Source organism: Bufo bufo, chromosome 6 (genome assembly GCF_905171765.1).
Source record: "Bufo bufo chromosome 6, aBufBuf1.1, whole genome shotgun sequence".
Lineage (NCBI taxonomy): Eukaryota > Metazoa > Chordata > Amphibia > Anura > Bufonidae > Bufo > Bufo bufo.
In genome coordinates this window covers 53,615,890-53,641,438 of record NC_053394.1, presented here as the reverse complement: position 1 = coordinate 53,641,438, position 25,549 = coordinate 53,615,890, and the positions used below count along the sequence as shown (strand labels likewise).

Below are 25,549 nucleotides of genomic sequence, written 5' to 3'. Positions count from 1 at the left end.
GAAGACACCTTCTTCAAGCAGTGGTACAGGAAGAAGTCTGCATCCTTCAAGAAAAACATGATTTTCATGCAGGACAATGCTCCATCACACGCGTCCAAGTACTCCACAGCGTGGCTGGCAAGAAAGGGTATAAAAGAAGAAAATCTAATGACATGGCCTCCTTGTTCACCTGATCTGAACCCCATTGAGAACCTGTGGTCCATCATCAAATGTGAGATTTACAAGGAGGGAAAACAGTACACCTCTCTGAACAGTGTCTGGGAGGCTGTGGTTGCTGCTGCACGCAATGTTGATGGTGAACAGATCAAAACACTGACAGAATCCATGGATGGCAGGCTTTTGAGTGTCCTTGCAAAGAAAGGTGGCTATATTGGTCACTGATTTGTTTTTGTTTTGTTTTTGAATGTCAGAAATGTATATTTGTGAATATTGAGATGTTATATTGGTTTCACTGGTAAAAATAAATAATTGAAATGGGTATATATTTGTTTTTTGTTAAGTTGCCTAATAATTATGCACAGTAATAGTCACCTGCACACACAGATATCCCCCTAAAATAGCTAAAACTAAAAACAAACTAAAAACTACTTCCAAAAATATTCAGCTTTGATATTAATGAGTTTTTTGGGTTCATTGAGAACATGGTTGTTGTTCAATAATAAAATTAATCCTCAAAAATACAACTTGCCTAATAATTCTGCACTCCCTGTATTGCCTATTTGCATAACAGGACTGCTGAGCTCATGCACAACTTTAGGAGGACTCATCAGAACTTGGAAGGGGAGGGTGATTACAGGATCACAGAGGGGTTTAGAACGCGAGTCTTACAAAAGTAATTACATCTTCAGAATCAAGGGTCTCCAGGCTATATAACAGATGTATTAGCCGAGGAGACAAAATGTGATGACAGGTTCTCTTTAACTTGTTTCATGAGCAATAAACAGATCTTCTGCCATTGGACAATCCCTTTCAATATGATCCCCATATTAAAATATGGCATCATATTGCTAGGACATATCTTTAATTGGTGCAGGTTTTATCTCTGATCACATGAATGAAAGTAAAAAATGTCATTTTTGCAGCCTCTCCACACTGTGGTGGTCTCTTCATAATGAGGATTGCTGGGATTCCTGGCAGTTGGACCCCCACTGATCAGGAAATCATACCCAGCAATATGCCCTCACTTCTTCTTGTTGGACAACTCCTTAATGGGCATTATCTGTCTTTTTTTTTTTTTATTAATGTGTCCCCCCTCATGCGGCTTAGAGCTATCCCATTCACTGCGCAGGTGGAACCCAGGTACATTGTGGGTTGTAGCCAAGAGTGGATTACGTGCACAATGTACGGCAGTGCAGCGTTAGCTTGGTGGGAACATTGACATCATTATAAATGTGATAGTTGTAAGGGGAGCAAAAAAAAAGACGGATAACCCCTTTAAATCAATTGCAAAAGTATTACTGGAAAACAAGTCTAGTTTCTTGTTTTATCTAGAGAATCTGGAAGAACTGAAATCCACCATAAGGCTCCGGATACCATCACTGACTGGAATGCAGGAGCCGTATGTATGGGACCCAGTGGATTTGGCCTCTCTCCATCATCCCCGTTAAGAGTTTTCCAGCCATTCTTTGTCGAACTTACCCTCCCGTACTCTGTTCTTAGAGGAGAGTCATTTACCCTTAAAGCCTCAGTCTTTAACTACCGGAAACAATGTATAAAGGTAAACAACGTAACAGTCTACAATGTATTATAAACATGTTCTCTTAAAGTGCAAGGGTTAACTATGCCAAAGAAAGGCAGGCCCAAAATCCAGTACCAGAGCAATGATTCTGAGGGTCAACTAATTGTAGCTGCATGAAATAAAGCCTATATTTTAGTTTTTTATAATTTTGGATATATTATTTGCTACATAGTTAATACGGTTGAAAAAAAAACATTAGTCCATCAAGTTTAACCAAGGGATAGGTGGGGACGCAAATCCCAGAAGTAAATGAAACTAAGATTTCTACACATTTTCATAAGCATTAATGTTGTTTACTTTTAAGAATTTATCTAAACCCATTTTAAAACTGTCCACTGTTCCTGCTGTGACCACGTCCTGAGGAAGTCTATTCCACAGCTTCACCGTTCTTACATTAAAGAAGTTTTAACACTTTTGGAGACTGAACTTTATCTTCTCCAGTCGGAGGCATTGCCCCCTTGTCTTTTGAGGGCATTTTACATGAAACAGATTTTCACCATATTTTTTGTATAGCCCATATATATATTTGTATAGGTTAATCATGTCTCTCCTTAGACGTCTCTTCTCAAGACTAAATAGATTCAATTATTTTAAATCTTTTTTCAAAACTAAGACCCTCCATGCCCCTTATCAGTTTAGTTGCTCTCCTTTGTACTTTTTCCAGCTGCAGAGCGTCCATTCTATAGACTGGTGCCCAGAACTGAACTGCATAATCCAGATAAGGCCGCACCAACGCTTTGTAAAGTGGTAGTATTACATCCCTGCCCCGCGAGTCCATGCCTCGTTTAATGTATGACAATATCCTGGTGGCCTTAGAAGCGGCTGATTGACATTGTACGCTGTTATTCAATCTATGATCTACAAGGACACCCATATCCTTCTCTATAAGTGACTCCCCCAGTGTTACATCCCCTAGGACATAGGAAGCACAGAGATTATTACTACCAAGATGCATAACTTTACATTTGTTCACATTGAACCTCATTTGCCAAGTTGATGCCCAATCACTCAGAGTGTTCAAGCCAGCTTGTAGTATATGGACATCTTCCATAAACTATATAGTACTACATAGCTTGGTGTCATCTGCAAAAATAGAAATGGTGCTACTAATCCCGTCCTCGATATCATTAATAAAAAAAATTGAATAATAGAGGGCCCAGCACTGAACCTTGGGGTACACCACTTATAACCCGGGACCATTCTGAATATAAATCATTGACCACAACCCTCTGGACACGGACACTCCGCCAGTTTTCAATCCAATTACAAACTATACTTTCCAAGCCAATAGACCTTACTTTGCTTATTAAGCGTCTACGAGGGACAGTATCAAAAGCCTTTGCAAAATCCAGAAACACTACATCTACAGCCGCCCCTCTGTCCAGGCTACTACTCACTAGAGATGTCCCGAACTATTCGCCGGCGAATAGTTCCCGGCGAACATAGCTTGTTCGCGTTCACCGCGGCGGGCGAACATATGCAATGTTCGGTCCGCCCCCTATACAACATCATTGAGCAAACTTTAACCCTGTACCTCACAGTCAGCAGACACATTCCAGCCAATCAGCATACCCTCCCTCCCAGACCCTCCCACCTCCTATCAAAAAGCAAGGACAGCATCCATCTTAGATTCATTCTGAAGCTGCAGTGTCACAAATTTTACTAAGTTGTAATCGCAATGCGATTAATACAGGTTATATTGAGAATATAGTGCTATATTCGTTATATTCGTCAATTCTAGCAATACAACCATTAGGAACTCAGATCTTAGTTGTAATCGCAATACGATTAATACAGGTTATATTAATCGCATTGAGAATTCAACTTAGAGCTGGGTTCCTAATGGTTGGCGTTGCTATGGCTGGTGTCACCCGGTGCGGTAGAAAATGGTGTCACCCCTGCCCCCCCACCCGAAGCCATAATAAAGAGATAAAGAGAAAAAAAAAGAAGTCTCTAAGTCAGCTCCAATCAGATATCTGCATAGACCCAGAGTCTTGGTCTATGTGCAGATATCTGATTGGAGCTGACTTTTTATTCTCTCTTTTGCACATAAACGTTTAAACTATATTCCTTAGTAAAAATGACCAGTCCACACCATGTGGGTCTATATTTATGAGGGCCCCCCTGAGCAAAGATTAGTAAATGTGGCCGGGTGGCCCCAGCCCACAGTTCAACCCAACCCCTTATGTCTCCTGGCCTGGGGCCATCTTTATAATAATCCACCAGTAATTTATGAATGGGGTTTGGTTATTAACTTATTATTATTGGGGTATTATTAAATAATTTGGTCTATAAAGTCAGAGCCGCTCTACCTACCTCCTCCTCCCGGCACCAGAGACTCCTGCAGGGCAGCTGCCATGGCGCCCCACCACTCACCAGGCTGCAGTGAGTCATACCCCCGTCCCCCTTTACCACGTGACGGCACGACGTGCTTCCTTGCTTGCGAAGTTTAGAAGTTGAACTTGTGAGTGAGAACTCCTGCGCCGGCGGGCTGCGGGTGACACCCCATCAGACTGGTGTCACCCGGTGTGGCCCGTACCCACCGCACCCCCCTCGCAACGCCACTGGATATAAGTTGTAATCGCAATGCGATTAATATAACCTGTATTAATCGCATTGCGATTACAACTTAGATCTGAGTTCCTAATGGTTGTATTGCTAGAATATAACGAAGATTGACAATATAGTGCTATATTCGTTATATTCGTCAATTCTAGCAATACAACCATTAGGAACTTAGCTCTAAGTTGAATTCGCAATGCGATTAATGCAGGTTATATTAATCGCATTGCGAATTTAACTTACCACACTCTGCGTCAACTACGTAATTTTCCATGGGAGTTTTGCCATGGATCCCCCTCCGGCATGCCACAGTCCAGGTGTTAGTCCTCTTGAAACAACTTTTCCATCACTATTGTGGCCAGAAAGAGTCCCTGTGGGTTTTAAAATTCGCCTGCCTATAGAAGTCTATGGCGGTTCGCCCGGTTCGCCAGTTCGCGAACATTTGCGGAAATTCGCGTTCGCCGTTCGCAAACGGAAAATTTTATGTTCGCGACATCTCTACTACTCACCTCTTTATAAAAACAAATCAGGTTAGTCTGACAACTTCTGTCCTTGGTAAACCCATGCTGGTTATCACTTATAATATTATTTACAGTCACATACACCTGTATATAGTCCCTTAAGAGTCTTTTAAAAAAAATTCCTGCAACAGAAGTTAAAGGGAATCTGTCACCTAGTTTGAGCATATTAAACTGTTAACATAGCAATGTTCAATAAAGTACCTTCATTCCAGCAAGGGTCTTCTTTCTTTTATTCAAGTTTTCAATTTGATCAAAAAGTGATTTTTCAAATATGCTAATTAAGCTTCAAGGTGCCCAGAGGGGCATTATTCCTCTCCTCAAGTGCCCAGTAACACCCCCCTGCAGTGCCCAGCCGGCCTTTATTTAAAGCCCAGCACGCCTCCTCATAAATTAATTTACTCCCCCTTGCAGCGCCACCACCTCCGGTACGTCATGTAATTTATTCACCCCACGATCCTTGCATCCTCCTTTCTTTCCCCAGAGATCTCGCACAGCCGCAGTATCGCCGACTGTTTGCGCCTGTTCTATACTACGGCTCCTGAGGGCAACAGCCTCAATAGTGCCACTGGGCATGCGCCGAGCCCAGTGACGCAATCAGAGCGCTTTTGCCTCAGGAGCCGTAGTATCGGACAGGCACAGGCAGTCGGCGATACTGCGGCTATGCGGCTATGCGAGATCTCTGGGGAAAGAAAGGAGGACGCAAGGATTGTGGGGTGAATAAATTACATGACGTAGCGGTGGGGATGGTGCCGTTCAGCTCCGATGTGGGAGTAAATTAATTTATGAGGAGGTGTGCTGGGCTTGAAATAAAGGCCGGCTGGGCACTTGAGGAGAGGAATAACGCCCCTCTGGGCGCCTTGAAGCTTAATTAGCATATTCAAAAAATCGCTTTTTGATCAAAATGAAAACTTGAATAAAAGAAAGAAGACCCTTGCTGGAATGAAGGTACTTTATTGAACATTGCATGTTAACAGTTTAATATGCTCAAACTAGGTGACAGATTCCCTTTAAACTAACTGGTCTATAATTACCTATGGAGAACCTAGATCCTTTTTTGAATATAGGCACCACATTTGTCTTGCGCCAATCACTTGGCACTGTACCAGTACCTAGAGAATCTTTAAAAATTATAATTGTAAATTAATTGAGTATATTACTGAATGCACTAATAGCTCTGGCACCACCAATATCAGCTCCTTTCTCTTCTTTACCTTGTTTTTTTTAGCATTTATATATTTAAAAAATTTTTTTGATGGATTTGCTTTGCTCTCTTTTGTTACCTGTTGTTCATTTTGTATTTTTGTTGATTTTATCTCCCTTTTAATAGATTTAATTACATCCTTTAAAGGCTACAGCTAAACTTCAAAGGCTACAGCTAAACTTCAAAGGCTACAGCTAACCCTCAAATTTGTATATTTTAAATGCGCTTTTTTTAACATTTATTGCCCTTTTTACAGTAGCTGAAAGTCATGGGGGGGGTTTAATTTTAGCTGTTTATACTTGTTACCTACAGGAATAAATTGTGTAGTGTACCGTAATTACTCAATGTTGATTTAAAGCTCTCCCATTATCCTCAGTATTATTAGGTGAGAAATTTGACTTTTTTGACAGAGTTTGCTTTTCACAGTTCAGGGGGAATATAAATATATTGTGGTCGCTATTACATAGTGTGTCTCAAACAGTAACATTTCCAACTAGATGCATCATTGCAAATTATCAGCATCGCCCCTAGAGTGATCTTCTACAAACTGTCCCAAAAAAGTGGTCTTGCAGCAAGTTGAGGAATCTTCTCCCCTTTGCGGTTGAGGCAGAACCATGACCCCAGTCAATGTTTGGAAAGTTAAAATCTCACATTATGACCAATGTACCAGCCTATGCATCCCGCTGTACTTGGTTTCACAATTGAACTTCTATCTTCTCTGTGATGTTGGGGGTCTATATATTGTACCCAGTATTATTTTTTCAGTTTTTATATCCCATTGTAATTCCACCCTTAAGGTTTCAACATCCTCACCATCTTCACCCACAATTGCCTCTTTCACACTCACCTTCATATGACTCCACACATACAAGCACACACCACCGCCTTTTCTATTGACCCTGTCTTTCCTGAATAGTGTAAAACCCTGAATATTAACATCCCAGTCATGTGAAGAGTCCAACCATGCCTCAGCTACACCAACTACATCTATGTGTTCCTCCAGTACCATAGCTTCCAGCAACCCCATTTTGCTTGCTAGACTTCTGGCATTTGTGAAATATTTCATTTCTCACATTCAGTTCCTGTAAAGTGAATGTCTGTGATTTAGTGGGTACCTAGGTTGATATTGTTGATATGTAGCAGGTCAATGTTATCAGCAGCTCTATTTTTCATCCGTGTACAGTTTTGCCCAGTCACCTCCCTACTTTCCTCACTAACCACAGCCCCCACTAAATCCCCACTGTCCCCTTTTATATCCCACTCTCTATCTACACTATCTACCCCCTTATTAGTATGAGCCCCCTCCCTCCCCCAGATCCTAGTTTAAATGCTCCTCCAGCCGTCTAGCCATTTTTTTTACCCAGAGCAGATGCACCCTCCCCATTAAGGTGCAGTCCGTCCCTACTGTAGAGTCTGTAGCTGACAGAGAAGTCAGCCCAGTTCTTCATGAACCCAAACCCTTCCAGATACAGCTTTCATTTTATATATTATACTCATTATCTTCAAACCTTTATTTTCAGGTGCAAACCACCTTGCAGACTACTGATGAGTTACAAGAGAAGCCTTGTGCTGAGTGTGAATATAGCAGTTGTATCTGCGCAGAGGAGAGCAAAACTTTCTACTGGAACCTGAAAGCCTCCAAACTAGGTATGACTAAGTCTGAGAATATACTTTTTAAATGGTTTATCAAGCCAATTAACCTTTATTTTTTAAAGGCTGCAAATGGTTTAAAATAATACAATTTATTAATTTTTATTTTTTTATTTTACATCATGTTATGTATATCAGGTGCTGCAATCATGCAATCATGTATGAACGCTGCCTCTGAGGGGTTCAATGACGGGGGCGGCGCAAACGCAACTCCCTGTCATTGCATCCACTACTTACAAAGAAATGCACTTTGTGACTAAGTAATTCGTCACAAAGCAAATTTTTTTGTAAAATTCTGCGAAGCAGCCGAATCAAATTTTCAAATACTTTGCTCATCTCTAAAAATAAGTCATACTTCACTATTTCAATTGTTTTTATTCTTCTTGAACCCCATCAATCTCTGTTCCTGGCCCCTCTTGACAAAGAAATTAAGTTATTTCATGTTTGTCAGGCGGGACCAGGAAGCAGAGACCAATGAGGGACTGGGAAGCATAGGAACAGTAGTGGTGAGGGATCAGGGAGAGAAGTGCAGCTTATTTGAATATTTGTAACTATTCTCAGCCTTTTTTCAAAAAAAATTATTGGACGTACAACCCGCTGTTTTTCAGCTTCTATCTTATGACCACAACACCTGGATGCATGCTTCTAAACTGAACATAAATCACTGTAGGACAACAATTTAGCCAGATGCAGTACATGAATTTTTGCATTAATTTGACTGAGCAACAGAAATGGCCTTTTTATATTTAGCTTTAAAGGGTCTTAAGTAGGCAACTCCTGTCCATATGCATATTAGGACATGTGGACATCACAGAGGAGGATGTCCCCTCGTTCAGAAAAATAGGCCCATTCATTTCAACGGATGCTATATAATACTATTGCAGATGTGTCTACCCTTACTTTTCCACAAATTTTGTTAATTGCCATGCCTAGCAAAGTAATGCTATTTTTTTTTCTAGCTAGGCAAATGCCAGTTATCTCAGAATGTTTAGAGCTAGGAGGAAAGGTGATGAAAGCCATATCACTAGTACAGATGAGCAAATTTCTTGAAATTCATGTATTCTGATTTGTGTAAAATTGCTTTGGTTAACTGAGTGACCTTGCATTTTCTCATTGAGGAATATTCTAATCCAGCTAACACTGCTCTGCATTTCTGAGAAACATGTAGGAAACTTAGCATATCTTACATAAGCTGGCATCAGATAGGCTTTATGTACTTTTCTTTTTGGAAAGAAGGCGATTTGCATACCTTTGCATTTCTGAGAACGATATTCAAAATAGCATATCTTATGTTAGCAGATGTAAGATATGCTAATTTGCATACGTTTCCCAGAAATGAAGAGCAGTGTTTGCTGGACTACAATACTCCTTATGCATAGTAGGCAGCCTCCCTAATGAGAAAGTGCAGCCCCAAAAGCATGCCAAAAGGCCACTCAACTATGGTAATTTTCTCTTGTAACAGTATTCTTTTGGAAGGACGGCTGTCTTGCACATCTTATGTTTCAGTGGGGTATTATGTGTGTGGGTCTCTCTCTTGTTTGTCCAAAAGGAATCACAAGAAATGAGGGACAAAGTCTGAACTGGTATAAATGATTAGTTATTCTTGAATCTGTACATTATGATAATAGCCACAACTTCCCCATGAGAAATCAGCTGTCCAGTAGGTTTTCCGATTGTTGGATACAAAGTTAATCAGCTTAAAAGCACAAAAGGGCTCAATTATGTTGCTAAACCAAATTTTATTGCACCCAAAGAGTTATCTCTTCTGTGACAATGGTTACCCCAGCTGCACTTCACCAACAACAAGGGGATGCCTCACAGTTTGAGAAGCACTGCTCTAAATATCCATAGTAAATAATGAATATATTTGCTTCATCTTTATAATTAACATTCTTGTTCTTGGTCTGTTGTGATATTTTTCATATGAACAATGTTTTAGGCCTCATGCACAAGACCGTTTTTGTGGTCCGCATCCGAGCTGCATTTTTTGTGGCTCGGGTGCTAACCCATTCACTTCAATGGGGCCGCAAAAGATGCGGACAGCACATCCGTTGCACCGTTCCGTGGCCCCGCAAAAAAAATGTAGCATGTCCTATTCTTGTCAGTTTTTCGGAAAAGAATAGGCATTTCTACAATGGGCCACTCGTTTCGTTCCGCAAATTACGGAAGGCACATGGGTGGCTTCCGTTTTTTGCGGATCCGCGGTTTGCATGAGGCCTTACTCTTATGTCATTTACTTTCTAAAACCTTTTCAGGAGAAGTGAACATTACTGTAAAGACAGAAGCTTTGGACACAAAAGAATTATGTGGAAATGAGATACCTGTTGTGCCTAAACAAGGCAGAACCGATACCATTGTAAAGGCGGTACTTGTACAGGTAAGTGTGCATTATTTTCATTGCAAATTAAAGGGATGGGAATTATACATCAGGCTTACGTTTCCTTCATGTGGGTCAAAAATGTTTTTCACTCAACCTATAGCTAATTATTACCCTAGAGAAAGAGGCTTGTTGGTGTGTGAGACACCGACACAGCTGCTGTGTAGTCATGGTCAGGTGTGCGTAGGGCCGGTGATGTCCTGGTGCAGTGTAGGTGCAAGTGAGTTGTAATACTGCAAGTTGGCCCAGTGGCATTAGGTACAGGAACAATAGTTATCTTGTGGCTAGTATTAGCATCAGGACAACCATGGATCAATCTTTGCAGACTAAACACCTGTAGCACCATATTGGAAAGGGCATGGCCAATATTAAGAAGCCATCTTAGATAGACCACCACACTTTACATATAGGAAATGACCATAATGCCTAGTCAAACACATACAGTATTAACATTATTTAAAGGCATAGTGAAATATATATTTTTGGCAGCAACAGTCGATCCTAGGCTCCAAAAATGCAATGGTAAAAAAAGCGCACAAATGCAATTCGCACATTATTAATATAAACATATTAGCATTAAAGCAGTCCCAATAATTTCTATGATATCTCCTCTACACCTTACAGGTGCCTCCTTTATGTAAAGCAATATATGTTATCAAACAGCAAGACTAGGTTAAGTCACTGCAGGTTAGCAACAAAAAAAAGCTGTGGCATCAATTAGCTGCCTTGTGTGAACTTACGCTTAGTGGGTGTCCACAATATATATTTTTCAAATCCCTCCCTACCCAGTGAAACCTGTGAAGGGATGCTACTTGGTTCCAGCTCCATTGGTTGTAGGCTGTCTGCACTGCAATTCCGATCCCTACATATAAACTTTCTGCATGGACAGGGTTAAGTGCACCTCTGCAGCCAATGACAGACCTCATCGGTGAAATATACCTAAGCGACATGTCCCTGTTGGGTTAAGTGCCACTTGGGAAAACGGCACCGCTGAAGCTAGTTATTGGCTGCAGCAGAGCACATGACCCCATTGATGTAGGATGTTACTTCCCTTCACAGATCCTCCTGGGTGAGTTGGGATATTTTTTTTCTATATTTGGTACATACATCAATTGGACAAAAATATTTAATAATTTTTTGGTCTCTTCAGCCTGGTGGTGTCCTGGTGGAGAAAGCACAGAGCTCTCTGATCTGCATCAAAGATGGAGGTAAGGGGATATTATAGTAAACTAATGCAATATTTGAGATTTGTTTAAAGGGGTTATCCCATGAATAATGTAAAAAATTAAAATCAGACATCATATAGTCCAGGACAATTTCTTTCTAACAAATCTAGAACCAGCCCTGTACCTCATATGGATCCCAAGATCTCCACATTCTCTTCTCTGCTAGGTTTATATCTAGCTGACAGCTCAAGGGGAGTTTCTTTTTTGCTCCAGCTCAGGAGGTGTGTCTCAGCTCTCCCTATAACAGCTCAGGAGGTGTGTCTCAGCTCTCCCTATAACAGCTCAGGAGGCAGTTGAAAGATGAAACTGAGCATGTGCGTCCTTCTTAATGAGCAGGTCAAAGAAATAAGAAATTAAGTGACACTATACAGATACCATTTATTGAATAACTCAGTAGCTATACAACATTTTTAATTACATGCAATTACAAAAGTATTCAGATCCATGTGCTGGTTTGAAAACTGTAGAATATTTTCTTGGGACAACCCCTTTAAGTGAAAATTGGTGTAGATAATATGCATGAAATGTATTATTTTTTGTAGACACTTTTCATACGTTCCTTTTGAAAGTGACAACTACAACTCTTGGTAGCCCTGTGTATTCTGCTGTTGTCAATAAATCTTCTCCAGGCTGCGCTCTTTTTCCTGTAGCTGATGTAAGGCTATTGACAGGCAAACATCACTGCCCAAAACATGAATGCTGCTGCACCTGGCACAGTCTTTATCCTCTCCCATACTTTATCCTTTTCCTCAGAACTGCATTTATGACTCTCATGAATCCTGCTCACAATTTTGATGGAGCTATAAAACTTTAGCTTTTGATAGGTATGATTTGAGCAAAGTATCAAGGGACAAAACTACGGTAGAGAACTACTGCCTCCAGGCTATGATTTCTACAAATTAGAAGTGGCATTGGAAAAAAAGTGGAACACAGTTATGGGGAGTTGAAGAGGTATTTTCTTCTGGACATTAGTGGCATATCCACAGGATTGGCCATAAAAGTGTGATAGGTATGGGTCCCACCTCTGGGTTAACGTGATGAAAATTGTATTGGGTGTACAGACAACACATTTCAGGATTAAACAAACCCCTTTGTCAGGTAAATTACTCAATTCTTCTGCAGCGCCATGTTTTGTCCTTTGGATACCTATTGATCCATTCACTTTTATGGGAGTTATGAAAAAACGCTACATGCACTCAGAACTCCCACAAAAGTGAATGGAAAGAGCTGCATATGCACAGTCACCGCTACGTTTACAATGCCATAAGATTGGTTCCCACTAGAGATGAGTGAATTGAATCAGATGAAGTGAAATTTGATCCGAATTTCAGGAAAAATTCGATTTGGAACGAATGCGAATTTCCTTGCGCTTCGTGGTAACGATTCACAATTGTTCCTAAAATGGCGGCTACACGTGTGAGGACATGAGGCAAGGAACTCTGGCAAGGCGCGCTGACCAATAATGCCATGCATGCAGCCAATCAGCAGCCAGCCCTGTGATGTCACAGCGCTATAAATACGGTGGCCATCTTAGAGTCAGCGTTCTGAGTGCAGGGACTGATGTGACAAGCAGCTAGGGACAGCAATTGGAAAAACCTCATTGTGAAAAAAACCCTGAAAAAACGATTTATAAGTGCAGGGAAAGTATTGGGAGAAATCATTTCACAGCATCTTAGTGCAGGGAAAGATTTCAGAAAGCGCTAGGTACAGTGCCAGAAAAGCAATTTACAAGTGCAGGGAAAGGATAGGGAGAAATCATTTCACAGCATCTTAGTGCATCTTAGTGCAGGGAGAGACGTCAGAAGGCGCTAGGGACAGTGCTAGAAAAGCGATTTACAAGTGCAGGGAAAGATTATTTGGGGATCCAAATAGCCATTATACAGCTCTGTCATTCCAGCAATTTGTTCTTTGGGTGCAAGTGCTATTTTGAAAAGCCTTTAGTTGCTTATATCTTTTCAAACAAGAAAAAAAAAAATATATACTCCAGTTATGTGTTGAAAGCATACAGAAAAAAAATATATACACACTATTTCAGTACAAAAATAAAAATATATTTTCAGTTCACTTCTGCAGTTATATGTGTTGAAAGCGTTTACTGGCCTATTTAAGTACAGAAAAAAATATACATACGCACTTCACTGGTTCATTTATTTCTGCTGAAAGCGTTTACTGGCCTATTTCAGTGCAAAAAGAAAAATATATTCTCAGTTCACTTCTGCAGTTATATGTATTGAAAGCGTACTGAAAGAAAAGTGGCCTATTTCATTATAGAAAGAAAAAAATATACGCACTTCACTTGTGTAGTTATTTGTGGCAAAAGCGTTTAGTGGCCTATTTCAGTACAGAAAGACAAAAATAGACACATATTTGTGGCAAAAGCATTTGATGGCCTATTTCATTATAGAAATAAAAAAAATATACGCACTTCACTGCTGCAGTTATTTGTGGCAAAAACATTTAGTGGCCTATTTCAGTAAAGAAAGACAAAAATAGACACACTTCACTGGTGCACAAACTTGTGGCAAAAGTATTTAGTGGCCTATTTCAGTATAGAAAGAAAAAATATATACGCACTTCACTGGTGCACTTATTTGTGGCAAAAGCGTTCGGTAGCCTTTTTCATTATAGAAAGAAAAAATATACACACTTCACTGGTGCAGTTATTTGTGGCAAAAGTGTTTAGTGGCCTATTTCAGTACAGAAAAAAATATATATACGCACTTCACCGGTGCATATATTTGTGCTAAAAGCGTTTAGTGGCCTACGCTATTTCAGTACAAAAAGAAAAATATATTGAAGCTATTTACAGATTTGAAGAGTTAGCGGCATCGGAAGCACGCAACTTTCAAATTTTTTAGAGTCAGATGGGTTAAATGGGTAACTTTCAGAAATACCAACCTTGGGAACACTCTCCCTATTGGTTAAATAAAACACTATAATAGATAGTATATCCCACACTCCTGCCCAACAGGGCGTGAATAATAGACAAAGCTAGTAAGCTAGAGAAATATGATTGACTACTCACTGGATATTCCCATATTGATATGTAATTGTAACCAATACTCACTGTACTGTATGTACCCACTTTACTGGTTCCTATTTCTGTTTGAACCTTTATTTTTGTTCCTGTACGATTCACCATTCCTTCATGATTGTACACATATCTATGTCTCAAATAAAGCTTTTAAAAAAAATAAATAAAAAAAATATTCTCAGTTCACTTCTGCAGTTATATGTGTTGAAAGTGTACAGAAAGAAAAAAATATACACACTTCACTGGTGCAGTTATTTGTAGCAAAAGCGTTTAGTGGCCTATTTCAGTACAGAAAGAAAAAAATAGACGCACTTCACTGGTGCAGTTATTTGTAGCAAAAGCGTTTAGTGGCCTATTTCAGTAGAGAAAGAAAAATATATCCTCAGTTCACTTCGGCGGTTATATGTCTTGAAAGCGTTTAGTGGCCTATTTCAGAACAAAAAGAAAAATATATTCACAGTTCACGTCAGCGGTTATATGTGTTGAAAGCATAGCTGGGAGTCAGCAGGGTGGCAGCAGTGGGAGATCTGGAGCCGAACGTGCCACATGCTTCACAGCAGCCTACCTACCCGGGAAGTAGTGGTGCAGGGGTTCACTGAAGTAGCGGCGGTAGCAGTCAGTCAGTGCGGCGGTTATATGTGTTATTTTGTATTTCAGTACTAAAAGAAAAATATATTCTCAGTTCACTTCGGCGGTTATTTGTGTTGAAAGCATTTAGTGGCCTATTTCAGTACAAAAAGAAAAATATATTCTCAGTTCACGTCGGCAGTTATATGTGTTGAAAGCATGGCTGGGAGTCAGCAGGGTGGCAGAAGTGGGAGGTCGGCAGCCAAAGGTGCCCAGGGTAGACCACCTGCTTCACAGCAGCCTACCTGCCCAGGAAGTAGTGGTGCAGGGGTTCATGGAAGTAGCGGCGGTAGCAGTCAGTCAGTGTGGAGGTTATATGTGTTATTTTGTATTTTAGGAAAAAAATAATAATAATCTCAGTTTACTTCGGCGGTTATATGTGTTGAAAGCGTTCAGTGGCCTATTTCAGTACAAAAATAAAAATATATTCTCAGTTCATGTTGGCGGTTATATGTCTTGAAAGCGTTTAGTGGCCTATTTCAGTACAAAAAGAAAAATATATTCTCAGTTCACGTCGGTGGTTATAATTCTTGAAAGCATGGCTGGGAGTCAACAGGGTGGCAGCAGTGGGAGGTCGGGAGCCAAACATGCCCTGAGTAGACCACCTGCTTCGCAGCAGCCTACCTGCCCGGGAAGTAGTGGTGCAGGGGTTCACGGAAGGAGCAGCTGTAGCAATCAGTCAGTCAGTAGTGTTGAGCGCGAATATTCAAATAGCAAATTTTTTTTGCGAATATTTTGAATATAGTGCTATAAATTCGCTATTTCGAATATTCTTTTTTTTTTATTGTTAGATTTTTTTCTTTCCCACTTCCCAAAAGTAGTTCTTACCTGTCCTTAGGATTCCTGGCTTCCTGGCTGTTGCCGTTGCCGCTTCTGCCGAATTCCGTGCTCATGGAGCGTCCCCATCACCATGGGAACACCTCCATACTAGATTTGAGAATTACGTTGAAATCCCAATGCGATTAAAATAACTTGAAGTAATCGCATTGCGATTTCAACTTAGCACTGCTATATTCCATATTCGTTAATTCTAGCCTAGAATTAACAAAGTTACGAACGAATATGGAATATAGCAGTGCTAAGTTGAAATCACAATGCGATTAATATAACTTGAAGTAATCGCATTACGATTTCAACTTAGACCTGGTTTACTATGGTTGGCTTGGTAGAATTAGCGAAGATGACGAATATGACGAATGTATTCGTCATATTCCTCAAAACGAAGTTAACGAAATATTCTCCATCTTCGTTTTAGCTCCATATTCGTCAACTTCGCTAATTCTAGCAATCAAATACGAAAGTTGACTAGTAGAGACAGCTAAGTTTTTAATTCGCTATGCGATAATATTACTTTGCTTTTTTTAAAATAAATAGAATCATTATAATAATCAAGTATTATAATTATTCTATTTATTTTAAAAAAAAGCACAGTAATATTATCGCATAGCGAATTAAAAACTTAGCTGTCTCTACTAGTCAACTTTCGTATTTGATTGCTAGAATTAGCGAAGTTGACGAATATGGAGCTAAAACGAAGATGGAGAATATTTTGTTAACTTCGTTTTGAGAAATATGACGAATACATTCGTCATATTCGTCATCTTTGCTAATTCTACCAAGCCAACCATAGTAAACCAGGTCTAAGTTGAAATCGCAATGCGATTAATTCAAGTTATATTAATCGTATTGCGATTTCAACTTGAGGCTGCTGGGTCTCTAATGGAATGGGTCAGCTTTCTAGAATTAACGAACTTAACTAATATTGAATTTAGCAGTGCTAATTTGTAATCACAATGCGATAATATTTGCTATTATTATTAACCACATTGCGAATCCAACTTTTATAATGCACTATTCTGACATACAGTACTATATTTGTTTTATTAGTTAATTCTACCAATACCACCTATAGCAAAATCTCCAAAGCTGGAATTGCAATGCAATAAAATATTAGTGGCATTTTGAATCCAACACTATTGCTAAAAGATTCGTATTGCTTGTATGGTTATAGTTAACAAGTGACCACTACATCTTATGGCTGTCTAAAGTGAAGACAAATAAGTCACAGGGGCCTGATGAGATACACCCAAAATTATTAAAAGAGCTTAGTGGTGAGCTGGCAAAACCGTTAACAGATTTATTTAACCAATCATTAGTAACAGGAGTCGTCCCGGAAGATTGGAAATTGGCAAATGTCGTGCCCATTCACAAGAAAGGTAGTAAGGAGGAATCAAGCAACTATAGACCAGTGAGTCTGACATCAATAGTAGGCAAATTAATGGAAACCCTATTAAAGGATAGGATTGTGGAACATCTAAAATCCCATGGATTGCAAGATGATAAACAACATGGGTTTACTTCAGGGAGATCATGTCAAACAAATCTTATAGATTTTTTTGACTGGGTGACTAAAATAATAGACGGTGGGGGTGCAGTAGACATCGCATATCTAGATTTTAGTAAGGCTTTTGACACTGTCCCACATAGAAGACTTATCAATAAACTGCAGTCATTGAGCATGGACTCCCATATTGTTGAGCGGATTAGGCAGTGGCTGAGTGACAGACAACAGAGGGTTGTAGTCAATGGAGAACATTCAAAACAAGGTCATGTTACCAGTGGGGTTCCACAGGGATCTGTACTGGGACCAATTTTGTTTAATATCTTCATAAGTGATATTGCAAAAGGCCTCGATGGTAAGGTTTGTCTTTTTGCTGATGACACAAAGATATGTAACAGGGTTGATGTTCCTGGAGGGAAACGCGAAATGGAAAAGGATTTAGGAAAACTAGAAGAATGGTCAGAACTCTGGCAACTGAAATTTAATGTGGATAAGTGCAAGATAATGCACCTGGGGCGTAAAAACCCAAGGGCAGAATATAGAATATTTGACACAGTCCTGACCTCAGTATCTGAGGGAAGGGATTTAGGAGTAATTATTTCAGAAGACTTAAAGGTGGGAAGACAATGTAATAGAGCAGCACGAAATGCCAGCAGAATGCTTGGATGTATAGGGAGAGGTATAAGCAGTAGAAAGAGTGAAGTGCTTATGCCGCTGTACAGAACACTGGTGAGACCTCACTTGGAGTATTGTGCGCAGTACTGGAGGCCATATCTCCAGAAGGATATAGATACTCTAGAGAGAGTTCAGAGAAGAGCTACTAAACTAGTACATGGATTGCAGGATAAAACTTACCAGGAAAGGTTAAAGGACCTTAATATGTATAGCTTGGAAGAAAGAAGAGACAGAGGGGATATGATAGAAACTTTTAAATACATAAAGGGAATCAACTCGGTAAAGGAGGAGAGCATATTTAAAAGAAGAAAAACTACCACAAGAGGACACAGTTTTAAATTAGAGGGGCAAAGGTTTAAAAGTAATATAAGGAAGTATTACTTTACTGAGAGAGTAGTGGATGCATGGAATAGCCTTCCTGCAGAAGTGGTAGCTGCAAATACAGTGAAGGGGTTTAAGCATGCATGGGATAGGCATAAGGTCATCCTTCATATAGGATAGGACCGGGGGCTATCCATAGTACTCAGTATATTGGGGAGACTAGATGGGCCAAATGGTTCTTATCTGCCGACACATTCTATGTTTCTATGTTTCTATGTTAAATGTCCACCATCGGTATTACTGACGGTCACGGACATTAGCCGTGGGTGTATGCAGCCACACAAAGCAAGTGGCCACACACATACAATTTAAATACAATGTAATGTTATAACGGTAACCTAAAATCTAATTTTTTCCATTTATAGCCATAATTTATTTTTTATTTTGATGACATGATCACATTAATTACTAATACTTGTATTTTAATCATTTTGGATTACATGTATGCATGTTGTACAAGGTCTATGATTGGACCTGGTCCCGTCACGCGTGCTGCTAAGAGCGCCACAGTCCACAGTATTAGGTTTGAATTGTGGCACACACATGACCACCGGCACAAGAATATAGTCATAGTGAATAAGTGGTGCGACCATAAGCGGCGCCATGTCTATTACCCTGTTTCCATGTAACGGCGGCTGCTGTATGTAATGATAATGAATTATTACTTTGGTCCAGACTAAATTGTCCGTACTGTAATCCCATTGGTTACAATAAAACAAAACACAACAAATTTTATAGAACAATAAAGTTTAATAAAACAATTTTTAAATAAAGAAAAATATTAATTGACATAAATAACAGAAGCCAAAAATAAAATTAAAAAAATTATGGTAAACTTTTTATTCTTCTCTGCTCTTGGAGCAGTTCATCAAGGGCCTTTTGGTTGGGCTCCTCCATTAGGGTGAGCTGGTGGGATAATTGGAGCTTCAGCACCCTTATCTTTTGCATCTGCAGCGCCCTGAACTTCTTCATTCGTTTGCACTGCTCCCGCTGCACTTTTTAAATTTTTTTTAATCATGTTGTTTTGAGCTGTAAAAGTAAAGGAAATTTTAAATGTACTTTAAAAGACAATCATTGATTGGTGTATAAAGCAGATGAAGTCCTGTCTGACCCAGGAAGAAGTACATCAGCGACTTAAAAAGATTAAAATCGACAAATCGCCAGGACCGGATGGCATAAACCCCCGTATCTTAAGAGAATTAAGTAATGTCATAGCCAGACCCTTATTTCTGATATTTGCAGACTTTATACTGACAGGGAATGTCCAACAGGATTGGCGCATGGCAAATGTGGTGCCAATATTCAAAAAGGGTCCAAAAACAGAGCCTGGAAACTATAGGCCGTTAAGTTTAACATCTGTTGTTTGAAGGTTTTCTGAGAGATGCTATGTTAAAGCATCTCAACGGAAATAAGCAAATAACAACATATCAGCATGGCTTCATGAGGGATCGGTCATGCCAAACTAATTTAATCGGTTTCTATGAGGAGGTAAGTTCTAGACTTGACAGCGGCGAATCAATGGATGTCGTATATCTGGACTTCTCCAAAGCATTTGACACTGTACCACATAAAAGTTTAGTATATAAAATGAGAATGCTCGGACTGGGAGAAAACATCTGTATGTGGGTAAGTAACTGGCTCAGTGATAGAAAACAGAGGGTGGATATTAACGGTACACACTCAGATTGGGTCACTGTCACTAGTGGGGTACCTCAGGGGTCAGTATTGGGCCCTATTCTCTTCAGTATATTTATTCATGATCTTGTACAAGACTTGCACAGTAAAATATAAATTTTCGCAGGTGACACTAAACTGTGTAAAGTAATTGACACGGAAGAGGACAGTATACTGCTACAGAGGGATCTGGATAGACTGGAGGCTTGGGCAGATAAGTGGCAGATGAGGTTTAACACTGACAAATGTAAGGTTATGCACATAGGAAGGAATAATGCAAGTCACCCGTACATACTAAATGGTAAAACACTCGGTAACACTGACATGGAAAAGGATCGAGGAATTTTAATAAACATCAAACTAAGCTGCAAAAACCAGTGTCAGGCAGCTGCTCCCAAGGCCAATAAGATAATGGGTTGCATCAAAAGGGCATAGATGCCCGTATTAAGAAAATAGTCCTATCACTTTACAAATCACTGGTCAGACCACACATGGAGTACTGTGTACAGTTCTGGGCTCCTGTGAACAAGGCAGACATAGCAGAGCTGGAGAAGGTTCAGAGAAGGGCAACTAAAGTAATAACTGGAATGGGGCAACTACAATACCCTGAAAGATTATCAACATTAGGGTTATTCACTTTAGAAAAAAGACGACTGAGGGGAGATCTAATTACTATGTATAAATATATCAGGGGTCAGTACAGAGATCTATCCCATCATCTATTTATCCCCAGGACTGTGACGAGGGGACATCCTCTGCGTCTGGAGGAAAGGAGGTTTGTACACAAACATAGAAGATGATTCTTTACGGTAAGAGCAGTGAGACTATGGAAATCTCTGCCTGAGGAGGTGGTGATTGTTAGTACAATAAAGGAATTCAAAAGGGGCCTGGATGTATTTCTGGAGCATAATAATATTACAGGCTATAGCTACTAGAGATGGGTCGTTGATCCAGGGAGTTATTCTGATTGCCTGATTGGAGTTGGGAAGGAATTTTTTATTCCCTAAAGTGGGGAAAATTGGCTTCTACCTTACAGGTTTTTATTGCCTTCCTCTGGATCAACCTGCAGGATGACAGGCCGAACTCGATGGACAAATGTCTTTTTTCGGCCTTATGTACTATGTTACTATGTTAATCCGTTATATATTGGTTTAGTTAGGATTAATATTAGTTCTTTTGACTTTAGGGTTATGGACTTAGTAGTTAAGTTAATGCTTTTTATGTAGATGAATTACTTTATAGTGTTCATGTTTTATATTACTGTTGTGTGTTGTACGTTCTATGTTGCCTGTTTTATAGTTTTTACACCATTTTTTAGATAAATATTAATATGGTTTTGTGCACTTTATTTTTTAGTCTTAGAAAAATTTTATATATTGGATGCTCGTTACATCTTAATTAAATTGTATGCCTCATTGAGATACTTTACGGAAATCAGTACACCAGTAACATCAGCTAGCTGTAAAAAAAACTTTTTACGTGGATTTAATTAGGGTCCAGGATTTTGGACTGAGTGCCTAGACAGATATAGTGGCACAGGTCACTCCCGTACTCCATCAAGGGTTTTTATAAAGTGGGGATTAAAAATGCTGTTCTTTTCAAGTGTTGACAGAAGATGTGAAAACTGAACCTGCAGAGAAATGAGCATGGTCTCTGACAGACCCTAAAGAGTTGTGATATACTAATCTTTTTGTTACGCTGCTTGGAGTGAACTCAAAGTGTGGGACTTTAGGATATGCAATATCTGAAGTCTGAATAAAAATTAGAGGTTGAACTTGAACTTGTTTATAATTATTTGCTTGAATAAAATCCTCCTGTGGTAAAGACTAAACTGACACCTGTATGTGTGTGGGGACATTTTTTAAATTAAAACATCAACAGAATATATTTACCCTCCTGGCGGGGGGTGGTCACCACCTCGTCTTCTTCCTCCTCATCATCCTCCTGGACCTCATCTGCCTCAGGTGGGCTATGGGCCTTATGCCCTGATGGTCCTGCCTGTTCCTCTTCCTGCTCCTCATCCTCCTCATCCTCAGTCATCTCCTTCTCTTCCACCACCACCTTCTTTCTAGAGCGCTTAGCGCGTACTTTTGGAAGAGGCGCCCCAGTAATGACCAAATTTTAAAAAAATACCAAGATAAACAAGGAAAGCAAAAAAAAAAAAAGGTAACGGTATACAAATTAATCTATGGTGGGATCTGGATGGCATAATGATTACCCTATGTTTGATTTTACTTGATTTGGTGTTAGATGAAACTATAAATGAAGTCTTTCAGATGGTTTACAGTTGAGTACGTTAATATCTAGGATGAGGTAACGGGGGGTATTGGTTCGCAAGGTACTGTTGCAGGGTTTTGAAATGAGGTGGACCAAGTCAACTGTTTTGACATTGGATAAGGGTTTACATCATATATCTGTATCTTGCTGTGAGTGTATGTATATATTTTAAAGGAATAATCAGCTACGTGTCCCACCATGTACTAAATCCGTGCTGGAGAATTTTGAGGCAGAACAGAAAACCAACTAATTTATTTATCTCAAATAGCCAACGCTACCATTGTACCTGAATACCAGTATAGTCTGTCTTCCACACAATTATCATTTTGCTGTAACAGCCTGCCTACATTCAATATGCAGACTGTGCTGTTAATAGTGTACCTGCAAAGCTGTATGGTAGGAAATGTCTAAAGCCGATTAGTACGCCTTAGACCTTTTCAAGGGTAATCGGCCCACAGAGAGGGCTCTGAGTGCCGCCTCTGGCACCCATTCCATCGGTTCAACACTACTGAACTAAGTTATCAGTTGTAAAGGGATAGAAATACTTATTTGCATAACTGAACACATAAATAACAATAGGTGGGTGATAGAAAATTAATGTAAGCATCGTACCTGGACAATTTTTGTCTCTGACCTCTTTGATCAGATCCATCCTGTGTCTTTTAAGGTCCGACCATTTTTTTTAACATCGCACTTTTTGAATGAACCTTTCCATGCTGCTGCCACAGCCTGCGTGCTTCTCTCCGTACTATGGCCTGTTTCTCTAAACGGCATTTTAGATAGTCATATCCCTTCTCCAACATAGTCTGCCAGATAACAATTAAAGGATGTAATCCCAAATTTGTAAAATACAATTATTAGTAATTATAGTCATGTCAACCATCAAAAATAAAATTTAATATCAAAACGGTAAAAGAGTAGATATTTATATGGTTCCCTATGGAACTATATGAAAGTAAAATAAAAATATTTATATTCAAGGCAAATATAAGAACTAAACTCCACAGTGGACGCCACTTTAAAAGTGACTTTGACAAACGGCCTCCCCTTTAACAGTGACTTTGACAACGGCCTCCCCTTTAACAGTAACTTGAACAGTGGCCGCCCCTTTCAGAGTGACTTGAACAGTGGCCGCCCCTTTAACAGTGAATTTAACACTGGCCGCCCCTTTAACAGTGACTTTGACAGTGGCCGCCCCTTTAACAGTCACTTGAACAGTGCCTGCCCCTTTAAGAGTGACTTGAACAGTGCCTGCCCCTTTAAGAGTGACTTAAACAGTGGCAGCCCCTTTAAGAGTGACTTGAACAGTGGCAGCCCCTTTAAGAGTGACTTGAACAGTGGCCGCCCCTTTAACCTTTAAGAGTGACTTGAACAGTGGCCGCCCCTTTAAGAGTGACATACTTGTTAGGTAGAATTACTTACAGTGATCAAAGCTTCCAGCTCTTCTGGTTTGAAATTGCTTTTTGCCATTTCCGAAGTTACTTTCAAAATCTGTCTCTGTAGAATCGGTCTCTCTCCACTCTCTTTCCAATCCAAAGACAGGCACGCACGTACAGACGTACGTACACGATTATTTAAATGACGTATTATCGAGATAACAAACCAAACATAGTAGACTGTATAGGCAGGCAAATTTCATATTGGTACCTTGCTCTAAGTTGTATTCGCGTACGAATGAAACTTAATTCTATAGAGCCAACCAATAGTAAATCAGATTAATAGCTCTAATGTTCCATTCGAACGCGATTACAACTTATAGTGGGGGACCAATTAGAAAGTTGACTAATGTGAACAATGACTGTTAGAATTAACAAATAAGAAAATAGAGCAGGATTCTCTTTATTGGTTGGTTATGGTTAGGTTAAGGCTACTTTCACACTAGCGTTCGGGGCTCCGCTTGTGAGCTCCGTTTGAAGGCTCTCACAAGCGGCCCCGACCGGATCCGTCCAGCCCTAATGCATTCTGAGTGGATGCGGATCCGCTCAGAATGCATCAGTTTGGCACCGTTTGTCCTCCACTCCGCTCAGCAGGCAGACCCCTGAACGCAGCTTGCAGCGTTCGGGTGTCCGCCTGGCCGTGCGGAGGCAAATGGATCCGTTCAGACTTACAATGCAAGTCAATGGGGACGGATCCGTTTGAAGCTGACACAATATGGCTCAATTTTCAAACGGATCCGTCCCCCATTGACTTTCAATGTAAAGTCAAAACGGATCAGTTTGCATTATCATGAACAATAAAAAAAAATTATTTTTTTTTTTTTTGTTCATGCTAATGCAAACGGATCCTTTCTGAACGGATCTAAGCGTTTGCATTATAGGTGCGGATACATCTGTGCAGATACCAGATGGATCCGCACCTAACGCAGGTGTGAAAGTAGCCTAAATCTGGACAGCTGTAAGTTAAAAGAGCAATGCGAGTATTTTAAGTTCAAATAATCGCATTGCGATTTCAACTTAGAGCTGGGTTTCTAATGGGTCAGCTTGCTAGAATTAACGAAGTTAACGAATATGGAATATAGCAGTGCTAATATAACTTGAAGTAATCGCATTGCGATTTCAACTTAGACCTGGTTTACTATGGTTGGCTTGGTAGAATTAGCGAAGATGACGAATATGACGAATGTATTCCTCATATTACTCAAAACGAAGATAACAAAATATTCTCCATATTCGTTTTAGCTCCATATTCGTCAACAATCAAATAGGAAAGTTGACTAGAGACAGCTAAGGCTACTTTCACACTAGCGTTCGGAGCGGGTCCGTCTGATGTTTCATCAGACGGATCCGCTCCTTTAATGCAGACGTTTGCATCCGTTCAGAACGGATCTGTCTGCATTATAACTTAGAAAAATTTCTAAGTCTGAAAGTAGCCTGAGCGGATCCGTTCAGACTTTACATTGAAAGTCAATGGGGGACGGATCCGCTTGAAGATTGAGCCATATGGTGTCATCTTCAAGCGGATCCGTCCCCATTGACTTCCATTGTAAGTCTGGACGGATCCGCTCGCCTCCGTACGGCCAGGCGGACACCCGAACGCTGCAAGCAGCATTCAGGTGTCCGCTCACTGAGCGGAGCGGAGGCTGAACGCCGCCAGACAGATGCATTCTCAGTGGATCCGCCTCCACTGAGAATGCATTAGGGCTGGACGGCTGCGTTCAGGACCGCTTGTGAGCCCCTTCAAACGGAGCTCACGAGCGGACACCTGAACGCAGGTGTGAAAGTAGCCTTAGTTATTAATTCGCTATGCGATAATATTACTTTGCTTT

General features: G+C 40.1%; 1 protein-coding gene across 3 annotated transcripts in view; it reads left to right on the top strand.

The window, feature by feature from the left end:
- The window catches only part of LOC121004843 (alpha-2-macroglobulin-like protein 1), a 263,914-nt gene that overhangs the window by 197,850 nt on the left and 40,515 nt on the right, over positions 1-25,549 (top strand). For all 3 annotated transcript variants that reach the window (XM_040437234.1, XM_040437235.1, XM_040437233.1), the window contains exons 19-22: positions 1,492-1,717; positions 7,543-7,669; positions 9,928-10,049; positions 11,200-11,257. In XM_040437234.1, the coding sequence (XP_040293168.1) occupies positions 1,492-1,717; positions 7,543-7,669; positions 9,928-10,049; positions 11,200-11,257 (533 nt within the window). The remainder of the gene's footprint in view (positions 1-1,491; positions 1,718-7,542; positions 7,670-9,927; positions 10,050-11,199; positions 11,258-25,549) is intronic.